The sequence below is a fragment of the Botryllus schlosseri genome, chromosome 5 (assembly GCF_051294905.1).
Source record: "Botryllus schlosseri isolate E-star chromosome 5, Bs_hap1, whole genome shotgun sequence".
NCBI classification, from domain to species: domain Eukaryota; kingdom Metazoa; phylum Chordata; class Ascidiacea; order Stolidobranchia; family Styelidae; genus Botryllus; species Botryllus schlosseri.
Genome location: NC_137240.1, coordinates 11,276,611 through 11,297,057, shown reverse-complemented (window position 1 = coordinate 11,297,057; position 20,447 = coordinate 11,276,611). Strand labels below are relative to the sequence as shown.

At 40.3% G+C, this 20,447-nt stretch overlaps 1 protein-coding gene across 3 annotated transcripts in view; it reads right to left on the bottom strand.

Annotated features, from left to right (window-relative positions):
• Positions 1 to 20,100, bottom strand: part of LOC145439752 (voltage-dependent L-type calcium channel subunit beta-2-like) — a 29,074-nt gene extending 8,974 nt beyond the window's left edge. The window contains exons 1-9 of one of the 3 annotated variants that reach the window (XM_080317371.1): positions 19,743 to 19,893; positions 17,282 to 17,352; positions 16,032 to 16,151; positions 8,715 to 8,834; positions 6,212 to 6,334; positions 6,010 to 6,108; positions 5,261 to 5,366; positions 3,446 to 3,506; positions 3,236 to 3,389 (exon numbers count right to left, since the gene is read on the bottom strand). In XM_080317371.1, the coding sequence (XP_080173497.1) occupies positions 3,236 to 3,389; positions 3,446 to 3,506; positions 5,261 to 5,366; positions 6,010 to 6,108; positions 6,212 to 6,334; positions 8,715 to 8,834; positions 16,032 to 16,142 (774 nt within the window). In that variant the 5' untranslated portion in view covers positions 16,143 to 16,151; positions 17,282 to 17,352; positions 19,743 to 19,893. Of the gene's footprint in view, positions 1 to 3,235; positions 3,390 to 3,445; positions 3,507 to 5,260; positions 5,367 to 6,009; positions 6,109 to 6,211; positions 6,335 to 8,714; positions 8,835 to 9,439; positions 10,451 to 16,031; positions 16,152 to 17,281; positions 17,353 to 19,742 lie in introns of those variants that run through there. The other 2 variants (XM_080317370.1, XM_080317372.1) reach the window with 2 other exon arrangements.
• Between the last annotated feature and the right edge of the window lie 347 nt (positions 20,101 to 20,447).

Here is a 20,447-nt window from a genome sequence, read left to right as displayed (position 1 = left end):
TTGACCGCAGTTCCGCGCCCCCATAAGGGGGGCAACGCCCTCAGTTTTAGAACCACTGGCCTACGCCGTTTTCTAAGCGTCTCGGTATTGGCAGTGTTTGGGCCATTGCACGTCAATTTCAGCACTTCAAAATGTTTTCTTAGCTTTCTTCCGAAATCTCAAATCATGTCACGGGCCGCAAAATATGACCTCCCGGGCCGCGTGTTGGTGACCCCTGGTTAATTTGAAGTATGTTGCGAAGATTACAACAAAAAAATTCACAACAAGACAGCAGCAACCCAACAACCAATTCGACCTCTTTCTCCGAGGGTCACTCGCAATCTGCCGATATTAACGACTTATCAACCTAAACTATTCAAACTAATCCACAAGCAACTTTTTTTACAACTTCCGGCAGCTTCCTAAATACTTAGAAGTTATGTGGTGTGGCATTTTAAGCTGTTTGGAGGAATCTTACAATGCAATTTTTTGCAACTTTTCTTCATTTTTTCGTGCAACTTTTTGCAGCTTCTTCGGTTTTTCATGCAACTTTTTGCAGGTGATTTTGATTTTTTTGCAACCAAGTTTAAATGCAAGCACAGGCCCTGCTTGATATGATATGTAAACTATGCTGGATACTATGCACTATGCAGCATTGTCTGTGTTTACCTTTACAGCCCTTTTCTGCGCGATTATTAAGGAATTTGACATATCATATCCAGCATATTATGTGCTTACTTTTACGCCTCTTTTCTGCGTCATCATCAAGGACTCTGACAACACTTGCAAGTGAATACAGTTTGATGCAAGCATCTGACAAGTGCCAAGCATAACCCGCTGATTCAGCCGACCCTTAGAGCTTTCAAAACTTCAACTATGTACTACAACCTGAGGCCAATGAGATCACACAAACTATAGTGTCATTGTTAAGCTTTATCTTTGTATTCAATAATGATATATTATTTCTGAAACTAGGAATCCGTCGCCACTTGCATAAGCGCCTATGCTTTCCCTCGTTGAAAACAAGGCATATAGGCTACGGCGGTTTCTTTCACAATAAAGCAGTCATGCTTTAGACGTTTTTGTGAAGCAGCTGTTGTCTGTTCATCATGTATTTCGTACCTCAACATACCCTTAATCAATCCTAAATCATTATATGTCAACCTATATACAATACGCTTTCAGAATCGCCGCCAGTAGTAGACTCCTTGTTCACCTAATCAGCAAGCTGCTGCTGATGTGGTCATTGAAGCATAGCCGATTATCCAATCAAGAGCCGTGGATTCTTGATTACTAGTCTTCTCGCCGTTCTATGGTCGGTGGCACGCCCATTCTTCGGCAGCTACTTTCAAACGCTTTGCACGAAATGTTAACGGCCTTTCTGTGAGCTTCTTTCAGGCTCAGTGTCGTTTTTTATCAATAATCTATCGAATAAGACATTACAACCGAGGATCTGTGAGATTTTCCAAATTATGGACAACCCTATTGTCCGTGTACATATGAACTTAAAACCGAACTAGGCTTCCTGTAACAGCACTGCTCTACACAATCTTGCCAAACAGTGACACATAGCCAGACTAAAGGGAGGTTTAACCCCTGGTTCGATTTCTGGTTTTAGATCTTGCTAATCACAAGATGGGTTTTGGACAAACAACATGGACAAATCACAATGCATCTGTGCCCAATCGCATACCCGCATAAAGGCAAGTATTCATCACACAAGTTTTACAAAATAGGTTGGAATGCCGCTATGGCGTACACAGCATGAATCCTTTCTTGCTTTTAAAACTACCTAGGTGGCAGATCATTTGTAATTACAAATCAATCAGCCTTAAAATGAGTCACTCACAGGCGCAATCGAGCTATAAATGAATCAATAACATTGTCTGAAAGGCATCATCGTAAAACTTCACTTGAAACAAGACAAGAGCGGAGACATATCACCTATGGAGACATATCACCTATTCGCGTCAAAACCAGTCGACACCGGCACAAACGGCTTCGCTAAACGCCCAGATGAATTGGAAATGCTAAATTTGTACTTCTAATCAATACAGCATAGCAACCAACGCCATTCGCATAATGCACAGAACATGTGCCACAAAATATACAGAACACTGGTCGAATGTGCTATTCCTGCTATACATAATATATTAGTATCAGAGGCGGTCAAGCAGTCATCATTGGTATTCAAGTTGAAGAAAAAGCAATGGCCTTAAATTCTACTCAGGTACAAGAAGTACCAGTACCCGGCAGCAATTTCGAAGTCAGTAAGAGGTATATATAATTGTAGGCTGTTACGTTGAAATGGAAATAGTCTACGACAGTGGTTCTCAAACCGGAAACACTTCAAAACAAATGTTGCGGACCGGCGAACCTTCAAAAATCAAAATTGACCCTACATTTAATTACGACAAATGTAAGCAACTCATATATGATATTGGAAACTGCCTTTCTGATATTAGATATGTATATGTGGTTCTATTGAGGTTTCTGTAAGGCGAAGCTCATGTTTTATTTCTCTAATTATGGACAATCGTCCACCATCTTTCAATCTCGAATTGAGATGAAAAATTCTAATGTATTTGCTGGACCGGCAGGAAACTTGCCACGGACCGGCAGTTGAGAACCACTGGTCTAAAATTATAACCACTTAAGCGAGAAGTTGAAAGCTACCGGTACTTGTATCACTTGTAAAATTAGAGATACTTTGTTACTGACCACATCTGAGCAAATCCGTCTTGACCACTCCGAAAAAAGTAGCACTACACTACATTTTACATGACTTACGGACCCTCACCAAATCAACACAAAACAATACGATGGATTTTACAGTGTCAATGTAACAGGTGTAGCTGATTTTTTCAACATGCTTGGGTCGGTTGCGTTTTTGACAACGAAATCCTTATATCGTGAGTCACATTTAACCCCCGAAAACGCTGATCTCGGCCGTCATATGGTGATCAACCTAATATATTGGCGATGAAGAGCAGAATAGGCAGATACTTTTTACCGCTACGGGTAATATTATCTATACCCTTTATACATCTGATTCACGAACGGTGCTTGCGAAATAGCTACCAACTAGTGTTTTGAAAAATCAGGGTGCAGTTATTTTGTAGACGTTCTCGGAATGCTTGTTCCGATTTACCTGTGGAACGAATGCCAGCGAGAGAACAGCACAGATTTCAATGCAGACCCGGTGCGGTTTTTTGCCGAAATAAACGGTTGAAACGCCAAAAAAGCGTGAGCGTACCTCAAATCCTTTCAGCGATGGTCCGCACAGCACGACGGGCCTGGTCGAAGGCACCACCTCGTACGGCAGATACAAGTCGGGCTTTTTGAAAAAAGCCTTTTTCTTTCCGTCCTTGCCTAGCGCAGCAGACGGCGACGATGCCGAAGTCTTCGGGCTGCGACACAATCGAATTCAAACAAAAGTTGAGAGAACATAACAGCACACACTCACCTCTGCGACACGCCTTCCGAATCGCATTCGTCGACGCCGTTTGTATCCATGTCGCACGCGACTGCAATAAATCAATACACTACGGATTAACAAAGTTTCGACGAAATGCCAAATTCGATGAGACGAGGGACAGTGTTGGGCGTGCCTAGACGCCGCCTTTTCACAACCAATCAAACCTCCAAGCCATCAGCGCAGCTTCTGATAACGCACACGCTAAACTTATTACTATCCAGCAGCAGGGCTCGACACTATGATTCAAGTAGAACAGAATTCCTTTTTTCTCCAGCACCCCATTTTAGAAATTTCCATGATCTGGCATCCCCGATACTTCAAGGGTTGTGCTTAGGACGATGAAGTATTGGTCGAAGTCCGGTCCGGTCTTGCTGGGTTTGGACTTGACTATGGGAAATATTTCACGCTTGGGCCAGATAACCAATAAATTAATTAACTATCTAATCATTGTATGTATTATTTACGGGATCAAATCAAGCTTGTTATATCAAGCGTCATGTACCTCATACCTATTGAGTTTGAGCGCAATGTACACCCCCCGGACTCCAACTATTCCACTGGCGACGCGGTGAAGTAGCATTGGGTTTTGTTGTATTACTTTATGCGATTATAGTGAGCCAACTGAAAATATCGTATAGGCTTATACTGTATGATTGAATTTAGTTCGGTCATACTTTACCATGCGTATTGTAGCTATTCTAAACAAGGCAACCCATATTATTCACCATACATGCAAGGTTGAGGGTGACAACACTGATCAGAATGATTGTTTATAGTATGAGAGGGAAAATACTGACAATTTCATTTCATAGCTCTCCAATAAAAGAATATTTAGTTTATCAATTTCGCAAGAAGGCTTAAAACTGAAAAAGTGGTGTATGGCCACTTGCACAGATTTCGACATGCAGGGTGCTGCAAGATACAATAGGCCTACCTGTTGTTTGAACACCACTATCTAGCTGTACAAGACCGACATGTTATACAAATTATGAAAACCACTGCATTTTTCAAAACGGAATGCATACATTTTCGCTATATTACGAGCGAGGCGCAACAAAAAATTTGCAGATTTGAGAAATTTTGTTAAATGATAACGAGAACTAGAGGATGTATAGAGCTATAGTTCTACTATATATCCAAATGAGAACTACTATATCATCTATGCTGCTACGATGTTCTGGGTATTGAAATTTTAGGTCTCTGTTTACCAAGAACTTATGTAACAACAGTGAAAATTATCGTTGAGCTAATTTCTTCCTAAAGTGGAAGTAGGGAATAGTGAAACCATGATGGCACGTATTAGTGGTTTTCAACCAAGGTTTTTTCTTGCCATTTTTGTGTGTGTGTACACGTACAGGTACAGTAATCAGCTTCCCAGATAGGCCACAAGCAGGTTTAAGCAAAGGCCCTAACTATTTTTAGATGTCATCTTACAAAATTCAGAGGTTAGTCGCGACATTTCGAAAAAAGGTTGACAACCACTGTTTCAGAGCATATTAGCATAAAGCACGTTATTGAACACAGCAGTTCTGTGCAGACTCCCTGCATTTTCACAAAGCGCAATGTAATAAGTGTGATCAAAACACTAAATTATCTATTCAAATCATTCATATGACTACTGCTACAACATCATCATGAGAGGTAGCCTACTCGAATACTCGAAACCAAATACTCGAGTCAGAATTGACTCACTGGGGTACTGTACAAATTTTGCCCTACTACACTTCCGTTCATAATCCAATTCGAGTCGCGGAAATTACAACAAAAACATGTATTCTTTCTGGTTTGAATTCAAAAACATACCTGAAGACGGCGGCGTGGATCGTCGCGACTGGCTTGCGTTCTCTCCCAGGCTTGACGTCGACGTGCCGCCCGACTTCGACATATAAAATTTGTTGTATCTGGAATTCTGTAAGTGGGATGTTGGTAAGACTAGGTAGCCTGAACAACAAAGGCGGATAAAGCAGCCATATTCTGTGGCCCACCGTACTAAAATATATAAGCGACATTGTAAATTTCTACTAGAGTTGAAGTCAAAGTAACGTTTTCTGAATAGGATAAAAAGTTGAGTACCTTCTAGCTTAGCCCAAAAAACTGAAAACTGTCAATTACAAGTAGAAGTAGTATAAAACTATAAGCACTCTTGTACTTCGTTGTTAAACTCTGTTGAACGTTGAATATACATCGAAAGCTTTTTCAGCGTCTATGTATTGCTATATATATGTATTGCTGCTGCTTGAGACCAGGACTGTGTAACCACTGAGCTACTGTGGCTGTTATCACGTTACTGATGAATAAAAGACAAGATCGCAATACTTGCGTACGCAGAAGAATTTTTCTGTTTCTAATAATTGCGGAACGGATCTTTCCTGGCATCAAGCTCGCTATTCGGCGACAGCCTATAATTCGTGCATAGTCCTAGACTCCTAGTAACCAGCAGAGGTTAATCCCCTAATGCCTTGGCATTGAAAAAGAGCAAACACCAATAGACCTATTCATACAAAGCTCGAAAGCCTTAAACTACAAATCTAAAAGGTGTTGAAATATTTTACCTGATTACGAATTTGATCTAGCTTCGCGGGAGAAGGAATAAATCCAACTCCGCAGCCTTCTTTCACCGGCCGTCCTATCCACCATTCATTGTTGTATCGCTGGAATATGAAAGTTTGAAAATTGAATGTCCGCGGGAATTTATGACACGCGCCCATATAAACGAGATCTAAAGCTGCCGGAAGAACAAACTCGCAATGTTACCTCCTTTATGTGAAGGAAGTCCTTTGCTTCGAAAGACACGCCATGACCTTGTACGGGCGAGTCGTCATCGTCTGAGCAATTGTAAGAGACGTTTGTCCTGACAGCAAACGCGACTGACTTAGTCTTAAAAGAGACACAAATACTCAGAAATGACAAGAAATGAAAGATGAACAGTACTTGTAAATTTGGGGAGGGGTGTGTGACATGTTGAAATACTTACCTGGGCCAATGGTAGTCAACCGCCGGGCCGTGGACCGGTGCCAGTTCCAATCATCTTTACTGCCAGCCCACCAAATATCAATTGCAAAATGAAAGTAGGACAATTGTCCATTAGAGAAACCAATGTCAAATTTTATATCGATTCAAAAAATTAGAAAATATTTTTCTGCATTGTAATATTGAGCTAATGTGCATTGGACTTGCCGCGCAGTAAATCTGCAAGTGTTCTACCAAATTTAAGAAGCCTGCAGCTCATTGAAGACTAGTTATACATGAAAATTAGGAAGGCATTATGATAGAGGATAGCGAACAGCAAAGTCGCAACTCTTCCAAAAGAAATCTAATAACAAAATCAAATTTGTGATTTTCAACAGGAATTCGCCTTACGGAAACCTTGGTACCACCACGTATAGGCTAACACATGAAATATCATTTAAGAAAAGCTTACAATATTTGCTTCCAAGCTGTGTACCTTGTCGCAATTGCATTGCTTTAATTGAAATTTTAAAAAGTTTACCGGCGTGTAAATGATGTTTTGAAATTTTACAGTCCCGACTCCAAGCTGAAAAGGTAAAGAACCGTTTACCTAAACTACGACTACTAAAATACCGAAGTCAGGACAACTTTCTGCCGAAATTTAGAACTAAATCTGCAATCAATTTGCTAGCACTCACAAAAGTTTTTTGTCCAAGTGTCTGTTTGCAGTAGAGGAGAGAAGCACACCCTCGACACAGATTCACTACTAATGCTGAGCACTGAAGTAATAATTGTAGTCAGAAAAATCATCTCTGAAACAGTTAGCGTGAAGAAATATCAAAGGGGTCTTACACGAGGCCTTACAATCTTGGCGATGATTGATCAAAATGAAATTACTACGACACTGCCGCCGTCATGTCTTTGTTGCACTGACGCAAGCTGTTCTAAATAAAGCACGCACAGTCGTACACGAGCCACCCAAATTTAGAAAAACCTTCAAGCTTGTTAAATGAACAGGACAACTCAAAGGCGATTAACAAAACAGAAGGTACACACACATTTCAAGGTACCAATTCAGTGCTCGATACATCATGTGAAAAAATCAGTCTAAGCAGATATTTTTAACACAACGAGAGAGACAGATAATGTGATGATATTCCTATCGTCAAGTCGACCCTTCTATCATTAAATTACAAGCGGTATTTTCTTTGAAACTGTGGCTGCCCAGTCCAGGCAAAACTTCGTGCACAATTGCTCATTCGACACTATTGTATTCATAATACTAAATACTATCATATTTGAGAGTGCAACAAATTGTACGACAATTTATTATTGATAGGTCTACTAGAATTTTCTCCGAAAGCATCGATTTGTGAGTATATAGACCTAACCTGAAGTAGCAGTGAATCGGGAACAGATGAGTTCGTATACAAGGAAATCATTTGAAAAACTAATTAATTGGACCTGGAACTGGTCTACAAAACAAAACCACGTGAGCACGTACGTAAAGTCTTTTGGCGTTACATCGATATTGAATGTGCGTTATCAGATCCATGAATGCCCCACATCAGAATTTAGGGTTGCCAGTGAACTCGGCATTGGAAATGTAATAATACTATTGTTATCATGAAATCAATGCTTAAATATTGTATTAACAAATTCGGAAATGGATATTTCACTGAAAGAAAGTGTGAATTTAAGCATATGACACTTGATGAATTCAACATTTGGCACTTGGTGTGTAGGCCTATGTATTAATGTATTTGGGTTGGGGTTTAGGTCAATATTAGGGGTTAGGTTGGGTCCAGTGGTTATGTTAGGTTTACAGTTAGGCGTTATGGTAGGCAAGGTTAAGGTAAGGATTACCTAGGAGCGGCCAAGTGCCGAATTCATCAAGTAGGCCTACTAAATTAACTGGTAATCGAATTAAGACCAAATTGTTACAATGAGTAAGTGAGTGATCCATAGCTTGATATTGGACGCCACTCAACCGAATTACATACAACACAACAAAATCACTTCGGTTGTACTGCTATTCCGTTACATAGCCATGATAGCATGCCTTTACAAGGAACACTGCAGTCACAGGATTACAGATCAAACAATTTGGAGATTTATATCGGGTGGCATGTTCATTGTTCATGACCTCTAAAATGTGGGAAGCTATAGAAAACACGAAGTACTATAGCCTACATTACAGTTTCTATCTGTCTATCATGTCACCAATCATCAGCACCAACGTTAAGTAGTATGCACGAGCTACAGTACGCACGTTTTGAAATTTATATTTCGTATGGCATAAAAATACCTTTGCACTCTCCAAATGAGCAAGCGCGATGCGTTCACTCTCCTTTCTTAACGCCTCTTTATCTTCTTCGAGGGATATATCCGAATCCGAAGGGCGGCTATTGTAGGAGTCGGCGGATCCCTGTCAAATATTATCCGCCATTACTTGGAGCTGAGCCACAAGGCGTAGATCTACTTTTCGCAATGCCACAATTTTAAGTAAAGCTTGGAGAGAACATGGTAAAAAAGATTCGAATATGAAAAAGTAACATTGTACCCTAGTCCTACATTTAAAATAGAGATTCTCACTGTCAAAAAAGCAGGATAAATTATTTACTCAGCAACAAATGGTCAAGATTAAACAAGATACCACAATCAGCAAATCAATATCCTCATTTTCTATGTAGTCGATCCAAAAATAACCGATTGGATACACATCATTCACTGGCATTCAGAATAATATTGTGCAATGAATAAGTATGAACATAACCATCCAAGTTGATGGAATGAAGGATACCGTTGATTATCACCATCATTGATAACGATATCGTATATCATATTCTGAAACTGAGACTTATCTGGCATTCTAGGCTATTCTGCTAATATAGAGATGTAAGATCGAAAATGGTCTTTCGAATAAAATTTGTCACCATTTATATCCGCTAAGAACCGAGTGATCCTACAAGGCAGATCAAGTAATTTGTAAGCAAGCTCCTGAGAAACAGTGTCTCTTCTAGATCAACTTACAAATCTACGGCTGTGGCTTTTGAAACTGGTACGTGTTGGTAGAGTTTGCACTTTCCGTTCTATCATAGCTCCATCCACAAACACTCGTAGGCTCGACACATTAACGAAATGCCACCCCGACTTCTACATTTAAGCCAGCTGTTCATATTGGTCAATACTCATGGGAATCGCGGGTGTCATGAAGAAACGTGTGGTTAAAGCTATAGGACATGGCTAAGTTGACTCACCACAGCTAACAAAATAGGCTTAGGATAAATAGTGTAATAAAATATTTGCAAAATTTTCATAGCTGGTGCCGGAAGGCTTTATTTGCCGTATAAGTAAACTCTGAACAGGCTTTTTGTCGTTTAAGTAAACTGTGACCGAAACATGTCTTGATAACCAGGATGAAAGCAGAATTCCTAGTGCCGTTACCGCACCATACCAGTCATTAAAAAGATCTAGCAGGCCAAAATGTCGCCTGTCAGAGTGTCAGTGCCAGATTACAAGTTACTGTATGACAAATTATTGAAAGCGAAACATAAAAAACTAAAAAAATATGATATATGCGCACGATACCTGACAACACTTTCCAGCGACTAAAGAGTCGATATTGTGGTTAGCTAGAAAAGGTATTTGCTGGAAAACTATCTCCTGACAAAGCTTGATCTTGTGGATAAGGCCCAAGTCGGTTTCTACGCGCCTCGTCTTGGCGGTGGCTGGGCCATGGTAAGTCAAGGCAATATGACCAATTGACCATTGACCATTCATATCAGATAATTATTTCTCCATGGAATGCCATTATCATCACTGAAGCAGTATCAGCTGGTGAGGGATAGTGATGTTGGGAGCTCCTCAAATACATCGAATGGTTCAAACTAAGCTGTTAGGACTGTTAGCCATTCCTTGTCTCATGATATCTCAGATAACATTACACAAAACCACTGTCATAAAACTGTAAGTACATCTCTATAACTTGGACAATTGGACATATTGAAACGCTCCTCAAGGCTGCAATTGAGAAGATACACACTAGGGCTCTTCAAAAATGACTTTTTTTCTCCAATCGCACCTGCTACTTGATAAAATTGTTAGGTTACCTAATTTAAGCCTACACACCAAATTTGGTTCAATTCCAACCAGTAGCCTCTTTGCTACAAGAAAAGAAAGTTTCTATTTATTATATAAAAATAAGTAACAAAAAATTTGAAAATTTTCTGTTCACCCCATGAAAGTGTTAGGTTGTCTATAGAAACGATGTTCACCAAATTTGGTTCAATTCCAACCAGTGGAAGCAGAGTTATCGTCGTCGAAAAATTCGGATTATGAATAAAATAGTATTTACGCTGACCAATTCTTTAATTATCATTTATTATAGTGGACGTGGTGCCCACTGTAAATACTATTTTATTCAAACCCAAATTTTTCGACGGCAATAACTCCGCTTGTACTGGTTGGAATTCAACCAAATTTGGTGAACATCGTTTCTATAGACAACCTAACACTTTCATGGGGTGAACAGAAAATTTTCAAATTTTTTGTTATTTATTTTTATATAATAAATAGAAACTTTCTTCTTCTGTAGCAATGCGGCTACTGGTTGGAATTGAACCAAATTTGGTGTGTAGGCTTAAATTAGGTAACCTAACAATTTTATCAAGTAGCCAGTGCGATTTGAGAAAAAAAGTCATTTTTGAAGAGCCCTAATACACACCTCATCCCTTGGCTGCAGTCTTTATGTTACATCATCCATATAAAAGTGTATCAAATCCTGTTCAAGTTTATGAACAGTTCTTACTTAGTGGTGATGGTAAAATTCAGTTTCTTTCTCTGGGAATGTGAATTAATATTGGTTTACTAATGCTGGTTTCAATATCTGCTGCTACGTAATCTGTTATCGCGCTGTTACTTATATAATGTTATGTTAGTAACAACAAGGTAAGCGCTGAAAAAGCAAGTGCGCCAACTACAGCGAAAACCAATGATAAACCACAGCCGCGCAAATACGCCTGTATGAAAATGTCTCAAAATCGCTCGCCCCATCGTAATCCTATTACAAGGCCGATAGCGGCGATTACAATAATTGCTATCAGTTCATGAACTCGAACCTATCTCATTCGCGGTGCGTTGACGCGAAATGAATTCGCTAACAAGAAGCTAATGCACATACAATTGTATCAGTGCAGTAGAGTGAAGACCTCGCCTACGATCACGCTCAACGACTCAGATTACCAACCAACGGTTATGCGCCGAAAACCCTACGAACCCGCAGTCGATTAATTAATCGAATTATAATAACGGTACATTAGACTCATTTGGAATCAACTATATCCGCGGCAAAACACGAGGCAGCCTACTAAAATGCTTGTGATTATCAGCCCGTGAAAGCTACTAGACAACGAAACAATAATACCGTCATTAATGCTTTCATTCAGCGGTTTTAATACTTTTAATCCGCTGATCCCAGTTCGTTTGAGCATCGAAAAGCAAGGCCACGCGAGGCTATTGTATTTGTAACAGCCTATTCAAGGCTTTCCGATCAAAGGCTTGTTTTCAAATTGGACGTGGCAAACACACAAAAATCTTTCAAAAGAAAAGCAGTGTCTGTCAGGTTTCGGCGACGATGTTGAATCGAGTCATTCGCGGCACTGGAGTGGCATCGTGCATTTCACATACGATCGCGCACGCGATACGCAACAAGCTACGCTTTTCTATATTCATTTATTCGCGATGAGCGCAACAATAAACACCGCCAGCATCACCCGATGACAGGTATCATCGCTAAGAAGCAAAGTCCCGCATCGAATATACAAATCACACTTTCCGATGGCGAACGTTTCAAGCAAACAAGCTACCCTACGATAGCCTGGTTTATCGGGAGCCTAATTATAGTGAGTGGCTATGACTGACGGCAGCCATTTCGCCGACACGGACACAATCGCGGAATGTAATTTCGAAATCAGTGAAGTTAAATCGTCGCTATCGCCTTTAGTGGACCTCTACCTGCAATACAATCTACATTAATAATTTCGCGGTCAACCTGATTTCAAATGAACAATAGCCGCGTGACATGTAAGCGATTGCACATTTGCACAATCACATACCGGTATTACATTTGAATTAGATCGCGTAAATTGTGAGACACGAACGCCTTATAGACGCAAAATAACAATTTTAGTTTGCTATTCTGCTTATGATTGCAGTTTTGCAAGGACGTAGGCGACAAATGCGGGGAACGAAAGAACGCGTTTCTGGGACATCATTTCATGCGTACGCGTGCTCGGCCTGAGCTATGGCCGGTTGGTAAACTCATACAAGGCGTACGCAGCGGCGGGACAAGAGACGATATTGTTTCTTTACATGCCATGTTTTGGTACTGTGATGACATACGCACTGATCAGTGATCAGTGACACAATGAATTTGTTGTACGTTTTTTTGCCGCTTCAAATAGCCATTTCGGTATGAAAAATATTGCGCCACGATGCACCAGCGACGGAATTTCGCTACCGGAACCTCGTTGCTGCCTCAAATTGCCATTCTGGCGTGATAAATGTGACAAGTGCAGAGTAAGATCTATCACGCTTGGTTAGAGTCAGGCGACACGTAAAAAAGCCGCCAATTCCGCGCGCCACGCGTTAAATTAACCGCGAAAAGTCGGGCGTCGCGCGACTTGAACAGTCACCCCCTCAAGGTCGCCCGATTCTTATTCGCGGGCAATATCCACTATACGCAGGCGCCGCGCGCTTCCGTCGACTCTATTCATTATTGATGACGGAACATGGCCGGTGGCGTGCATGTTTGTATTCTTGCGTCGGATCATTCATTACTCGCTGTTTTCCGCAATTTCGTTGCCATAAATAATGCCGATTGCGCGCTGGAGACAATTGTAACGCGGACGGAACGCGCACGCGCGCGCGCCCGGAAAAATCTACAATGCGGTCGCCGTAAAGTAGGGCAAATCGTGAACCCGCCTCGGCGCGCCAGTGCCACTCCTGGGAGAGAGAAAGTCTCAAATTACTAGGGCTGGGCACAATGATTCGAGTACTCGAATCTGAATCGAGTATTAATTTTAATGATTCGAGTCGAGTAGTAAAAGACGATTTTTTCGAGTACTGAAATTGCACGCTCCTCGCAACTGAAAGTTAATGAACCAGCGAGAATTACATTTTGATAATATTTTCCACTGAGGAAGCCTTGAAACCTTGATTGGCTGTGTCGTAGCATGATAGACATAGTACAAAGCTACGCACGTTACTGGAAATAACACATTTCCGAAGTCATGATCGTTCCACGACATTGTCAAGAAGTGCAATGAAGTCGGTATGGTCGAAAACATACCGAAGTATCATTAATGTGACGGGTAACAGGCATTATGTTCTTCTCGGTGGCATAAAAGGTACATCTTTGAACTTTGACATAGTACATTCTGTTGTGACGTCATAATGGGTGATACTCGAATACTCGACTCGACTCGAAGCATTTTACGTGATTCAGAATCGAATCACTCAGGTACTCGATTTTGCCCATCCCTACAAATTACACCATTTGTTATGCCCGACCCGGAATTAGCACTTAGTAGCTTGGCCAGGGGCTCTTCAACATTTTCGGTGGCGGGGACCCTAAAATCTCAGAAACCGATCGCACGAAAGTGTCTTCACTTTGAGGTTCAATATTGATTTTAGGCAATTCGATACCCAACAAGCTACCAAACGACTAAAAAACGGTCATCACATCAAGTTTAACTACATTTAGGAAATTTCATGTCTAAGATAAGCTAACTAATGACTAACCCTTACATAGTGAGAGTCCCACTAGCGGCGTCATCGCCAAAGGCTAACTTGGTTTTTGTAGTTTCATGGTGATGTGCTTCAACATTGTCCTATCTTTCACGGACCCCTAAAACTAGTTTGTCGACACCTGTACCAGCTAGGCCTATATAGGGGTTTTGGCTGTGGCTTCACCTTGAAAACCTGGAAATGATAGCTTATGCTAGGCTAATCTTAAATGGCCTTTGCCTGTGGCTCATCCTAAAAACGATGATATTGCGAGGTATCATAAACCATGCTCTCTCGACATCGGAAGACAAGATATAACACTACACTGGCACAACTTTTTTACCTTGCCAGACATTATATTGAAATTCAAGCATTGCTATAAACCAGGCAATATACGGCCCCTGCTATATGTGGATAAATGGGCAATCCGGCCCGACAAGTACTTAATTTACCTATATCCAGCCTGACCACCGCCCGCCCCTGCTATAAACTATACTATATCAAACTCCTCTAGTAGCTCCGACACAAACCTAGAGGAGTCTAGCTGTAGTGTAAAATTCAATCTGACATCCAGATTGACAGGGATGTGTTCAAGGGGGTTTCAAAAGGTCGCCAATTTGGCCTTTCAAACAACAAATGTCTGCAGTCCCAATAACACTGCAATTGCTTTATTATCTAACCAGACAGGTACATTTTGGTTGTTGTTTTCAGTTCTGGTGATGTCATAATCATCCACATTAAACTACAGTTAATTTCCACTGGACGCACCCCATACTACAGACCAATTACGGTTAGCCAAATCTAAGTTAAAATCAATTCATCTCCAATCAGGCTTAGTGCCCTGAATTCATTCCATTGCGCATTGCTAGTTTATATCGATACCTTTCTCCATGATGTTACAATACATCAAACTCAAGGAAGTTAATTTTCTCTTTGTGAATTATTTATCGCACAATATTATTATCGACAAAATGTTTGGTGTCTTCGAGTGACCAGCTTGCACTGCAAGTGTTCGCAAGATTGTGTCAATGGAAAATTTTTCTTTCATTACTAGTGATAGTGATTAAATCTATACAGATAAACTCGTTCGCATGAGTATATATTATGTCAGTCTGATTATCTGTATAGGCCTATCTATATCTGTGAATCTGTAATCCAACATTTATTCATCAATTTCAAAATACGACCATCATGGTGACACAAAAACCTTTAAAGACCATTCATGTTCTGCTCAAGTGCTCTAGGTATGTCACACACCCTGTTATGTTCTAAATCAATATTATCAATTTCAAAATAGGACCCTTATGGCCATACAGGAACATTAAAATATCATCGGTCTTGTTCTCGTCGAAGCACGCAAACTGCACTGGCATGTTTCAAATCAATATTATCAATCATATTACCTGCTAGTATATATTAATCAGCCTGGCTTTCAAAATAGAGCTCAAACATTTAAAATTGCTTAGCAAATTACGAAGGATTTCTACACCGCTGACGGGCTCAATCAAGTGCTCATAACTACTATTTTATGACTTGGACTCACAGCTCAAATCAAGTCTGGTGATGGATACCTATCGATACATCTTAGAGAGCATCTGACTACCATTCACTTTACACCAATTAGCACAGGGTTAAAGTAACCTGGCTCTAGCATAAAAACAGTTGATTCTAAGAAGTAAAACCTCTTTTTGAGTCATTAAGTACAGTCATTTATATTTGACACAGGGGTAATCACGGTACAATGCTGAACAAATATGGAATGAGACAGACAAAATGCAACATCAATAGTTTATTGTAGAACAACAGTAATATTTAATCGAGTGTGCTGACTACTGACCTGTCTTAGAAGGCTTTGTCTTCTTGCAGAAGAGCCGGTGGCGAGCGGCGAAGTTGAAGCAGGAAAGTTGGAACTGTGCATCATATTCCGCCTCGAATTTCCTCCCTGCATATCATTGTTCTGGAATGAATCACAGTATTTATATTTAACCGCAAAGAAAAGAGAGCGCAATGTTCCGCACTTATGGAAGCCCGTATACCAAAATCGAGAACGTAAATGCCATGCAAAATCACCCTTTCGCAGATTTGAAACTGTAATAAAAGCCTTTGAATTCAGTGGATTACGATGCAAGCGGAAGAATCAAACAAGATCTACAAGTCCACGCAGTCCCAAGGGTCACAATAACCCTCATCCTAATCAATGCCACCGAGTGAGAATGCATTCAAACTATATTACGGGCCGACAGTGAGGAGAAGAGTTTCTGAAAATTTGCTGGACCATGAAATCACTCTCCGAATCTAGTAAGCCCACAAAATTTCCGAAATGCTGCAAAATCACCTAGGGAAAGATTTGAGATTACGTTACTATTAGGTCAGTTGATATCAGCAGGAGAATGGGAACTTCGGATTTCAGGTTTACTGAGCTTACCTAACATGGGAATTATAAAAGAGCAAATATATATTGAAAATCCTCATCATGAAAATATCAAGTGAATGATGAGACATTTGCAGGTGCAAAACTTTATATCGTCAACTTTTTTCGTATTCAACTGCACAATTTCAAGGACAATTCTCAACAAACAGAATGAGTCAACTTAATTTAAAATTCCAAAAACATCAAGTTACCTTCCTTCCTGGTTAGTGGTCAACTATTACTTAGTTAGCATAATTTGCTATATCATAATGGGTGGTCTGAATTAATGCTTTTGCCGAGTATTTGTCATAAACGGAAAGTGGTGAAAAGGAAAATTTTTGAGGTCAACTATAAGAGCATACGAGTTTGTAATAGAGATTTAATCGACAAATGAGATTAATCATGTTGTCACTTATTTTCGAAATGACAAGGCACTTGAAAAGCAGTGTTATTAATATTAACGGCAACTGCTGGAATTGCTTTTTAGACTTACGTAGCAATTAGGAAAAATCGCAAAAGCAGAAAATGAAGTCTATAAGCTAACAAACATGAAATGAAATCAAACTGATGAGATTATTCGAATTCCCAAGCAAGAACTGATGTCGATTGCAAATTATGTAATCGAATTGAATGTCGGCTAAATTGAGTCTCATGCAAAATGGCACTGAAGCACTAACTTGACAATTGAGATTCAAACAATCTCAACGTTGATAGGCCATCATCATCGCGGGATATACGGCACTGGTAGCTAAATAAAACAGCTTGATATCAAGATAAATTGATGCCATTGCCATGTAATGAGCATCGTAAGTCATAAGTAGGACGATTTTCTTTAACATGTCAAAATAAGTCAAAATTGTAGCTTAGGTCAGAAAATTGTCAAAATTGTTTAGCATACAAAGTCAAAATTTTGTTGCAACCTGCATTTCGTTTTATTGTAGATCTTTGCATTTGCACTGTCGATGAATATGTCATTTGAGATTTTACATCTTGTAGTCTACTTTATATAGGCTTACTGTTGTATAAGGCCCATTGTGAATCATAAATGGTTAAATTAAACAAATAGGTTGACATGGTGCTATGCTCAACGTACAGCAATATCCTAACTGAAGCAAGGCTGCGTGGCATAGGCGCCGAACCTGGGTATGCAGGTATGCCAGGCATACCTAGACATTTTTTTAGGTATGCGGCATACCTAGAATTCGGTTTAGCATGTATCGGCATGAACCTCGATTCTGTTATTAAGATCAAATCGCAATGTATTTCCGTTAACGACATTACCTGCTGATGCTTATGTGAGCGAGGTAACCCGTTGCGCGCGACCAATTAGCGAGAAGCGTGTTGCCAATTAGAGAGATTCGTCTGTGCAAAATGTAAGGCTACGCGCGATTTCCCGCTGAGATGATCGCGAAATTATGTCATTGATTGCCGTGCGCTCGGCAATCATCGCTTGCCTGATTTATCGCGTCTCCAACAAGCCTAGTTTCACTGGCTTGAAGAATCACATCTGCAATAGGCCCGGTGCGCACAATACCATTGCTAGCCTGCACTATCGCATCTGCATTGGCGCGCACGATATAATCGCTTGCCTTCACAATCGCATGTGCAACAGTCCTGGTACGAAAGATATCGTCGCTGGCCAATTATCGCGTTTCGGGCCTTGCATGCGTTGTCTCCTCTCTCTTGATGGCTTGGAGACGATGCCGTTAGGTGTAGGCTGATTAGCGATAGTGATTAAAGAGTGACATCGCCAAACTGAATGACATCGAATGTCCGCAGACATGTGCGATTCTGCGTTCATCGGTGCATGCGTAATTGGATTCGGCTAGTACTTAAACATAACCATCAGAAGATGTGTGTCAAGGCTTGAGTTGTAAAAGACCAGAAAGGTTTGAACAACCTGAAATCGATGTCAATATAGAACAGATTCCATAACAACTCGGACATTTTGCCTTTCGCAAATCGTCGCCAAGGTTACGTAATACGCGTTGATAAGCGGCGTATTTAATTGCTCGCGAGCGATCAGGAACTCGCCAATTGACAGCACTTCCGGACTCGTTGACAAGCTTACGCGCAAGTTCGTTAACACGAGGAGATTGTATAATCGGCATTTACGCATGCACTTTACCCTAATGAATCGATGCTATATTAACGCGAATTATCAATTCCGTCACATTATCACGTCATTCCTTTGTGACGCCATCGAACCCGCATACCTAAGGAAAATTAGCGTTAGGCGCCTATGCTGCGTGGCCATTGGTTCTTATATCAAGAAGCCCATGATGAAAAATTGTGATGTAGACAATATTGTCAGAATGAAGCAACACGGTGTTTCACCAGCAGTGTACGAATGACTTCGGTGTTGCCAGCCAACAACCGCTGCTGTTGAACGTTCTTTCTATATTCTTGGCAAGCTACTTAGTAAGGACAGACACTTTCTACCCGAGAATGTAGGAAAGTGTCTTTCGTTGTACTACAACAAATTTTAATTATTTCTATCATAATGCTTGATGCAACTACTGGCATTCTTCAAGGGTTCAGATTTCGTTAAAACAAAGTTTTTTCGTTTAAAAATTTGTCAGTTTTTAAATCAAAAAAGGGTTTCAGACCAAACTATTTCGTAACGGCAGCCAGTTCCAACCAGAAATGAAGATAGGTAGTAGGCTACAATTATACCATTATTTGAGAAAACACCTAATTTGCATACATGAGGTCAAAATTTAGTCCAAATGAAGTGTTTCAAGGTCAACAAATGTCAAAATTTTGACTTTTAGGTCAAAATTTTCCGTTTTTAGGTAAAAAAACTGCCCTAGTCATAAGACACGACTCTTGTGGACGATAATACGTACATCTTATCGATAGTGATAGTCCAAGTTATTTTTCCATCAGTAACGGGACAGAAACCATACATTGGTCCACAACTGAAAAACGAGATCTAATTATTGAATGCTGTGACTGTGAGCATCGATCCCAGGAGTCAATAAATTGTACCGCAATATTTAAAGATCGAGTTGACATTCTGCGAGAGTAACCGCGAAAGTCATCATGGTAAGTGACATTTAAGCAGGTCTCCATAAATGCAGGAATCTAGAGAAAGACGATGATTACTGAGAACACACTGGAAGATTGTCATCTTACCCTTTTATTCATGACATCTAGTTCAATTTCAGTGCGACCTTGCTGCATATAATTAGTCATCCCAGTAGAATCCCAATCTTGCAAGACCATGACACTGCGATAGCTACATTCTATGTAGTACCACTATCATATCAAGCCATCTGCATAAAATGGTGTGGTTGGTAATGTTAAGAACATGGGTTAGCGTGTTGCATAATGCATGTATGTAACAAATTTCCATGCACAAATTCAGACATTTTCGATTTCAATAATGAAATATTAAATTTTTATTATCAACAACGTGTTATTCTCCAATCTCTATGTTCTTACCTAGAGATCTTAAATCTCATATGATTAGCAATATTAGGTATATGCATTCTCAAATATTTACTCACATCTGATTCCCTAATTAATTATGGTACAGGCCCCGGGTGGGCAGACCTGCTTCATGCGCGAGCCGCATATCAAAACTCTTAGCTATAAAAGAGCCACAAACAAAAATACAAATTTATAACATCACAATGAAATGCAGGCTATCGAATTAAGTTTCTTATTGTGTGGTGATACGGTGCGTCTCCACCTGGGCTGCAAGGTGTTTGTAATCAGGCTGGTACGACTTTTAATCAGTGCGGAGCAGTTCCTTAAGTACTAACGAGAATTCAAGGAAAATTTCAGCTTGGCAATCTTGACATTTTCTTGGCCAAACTCTGCAGTTATTGCCAACCT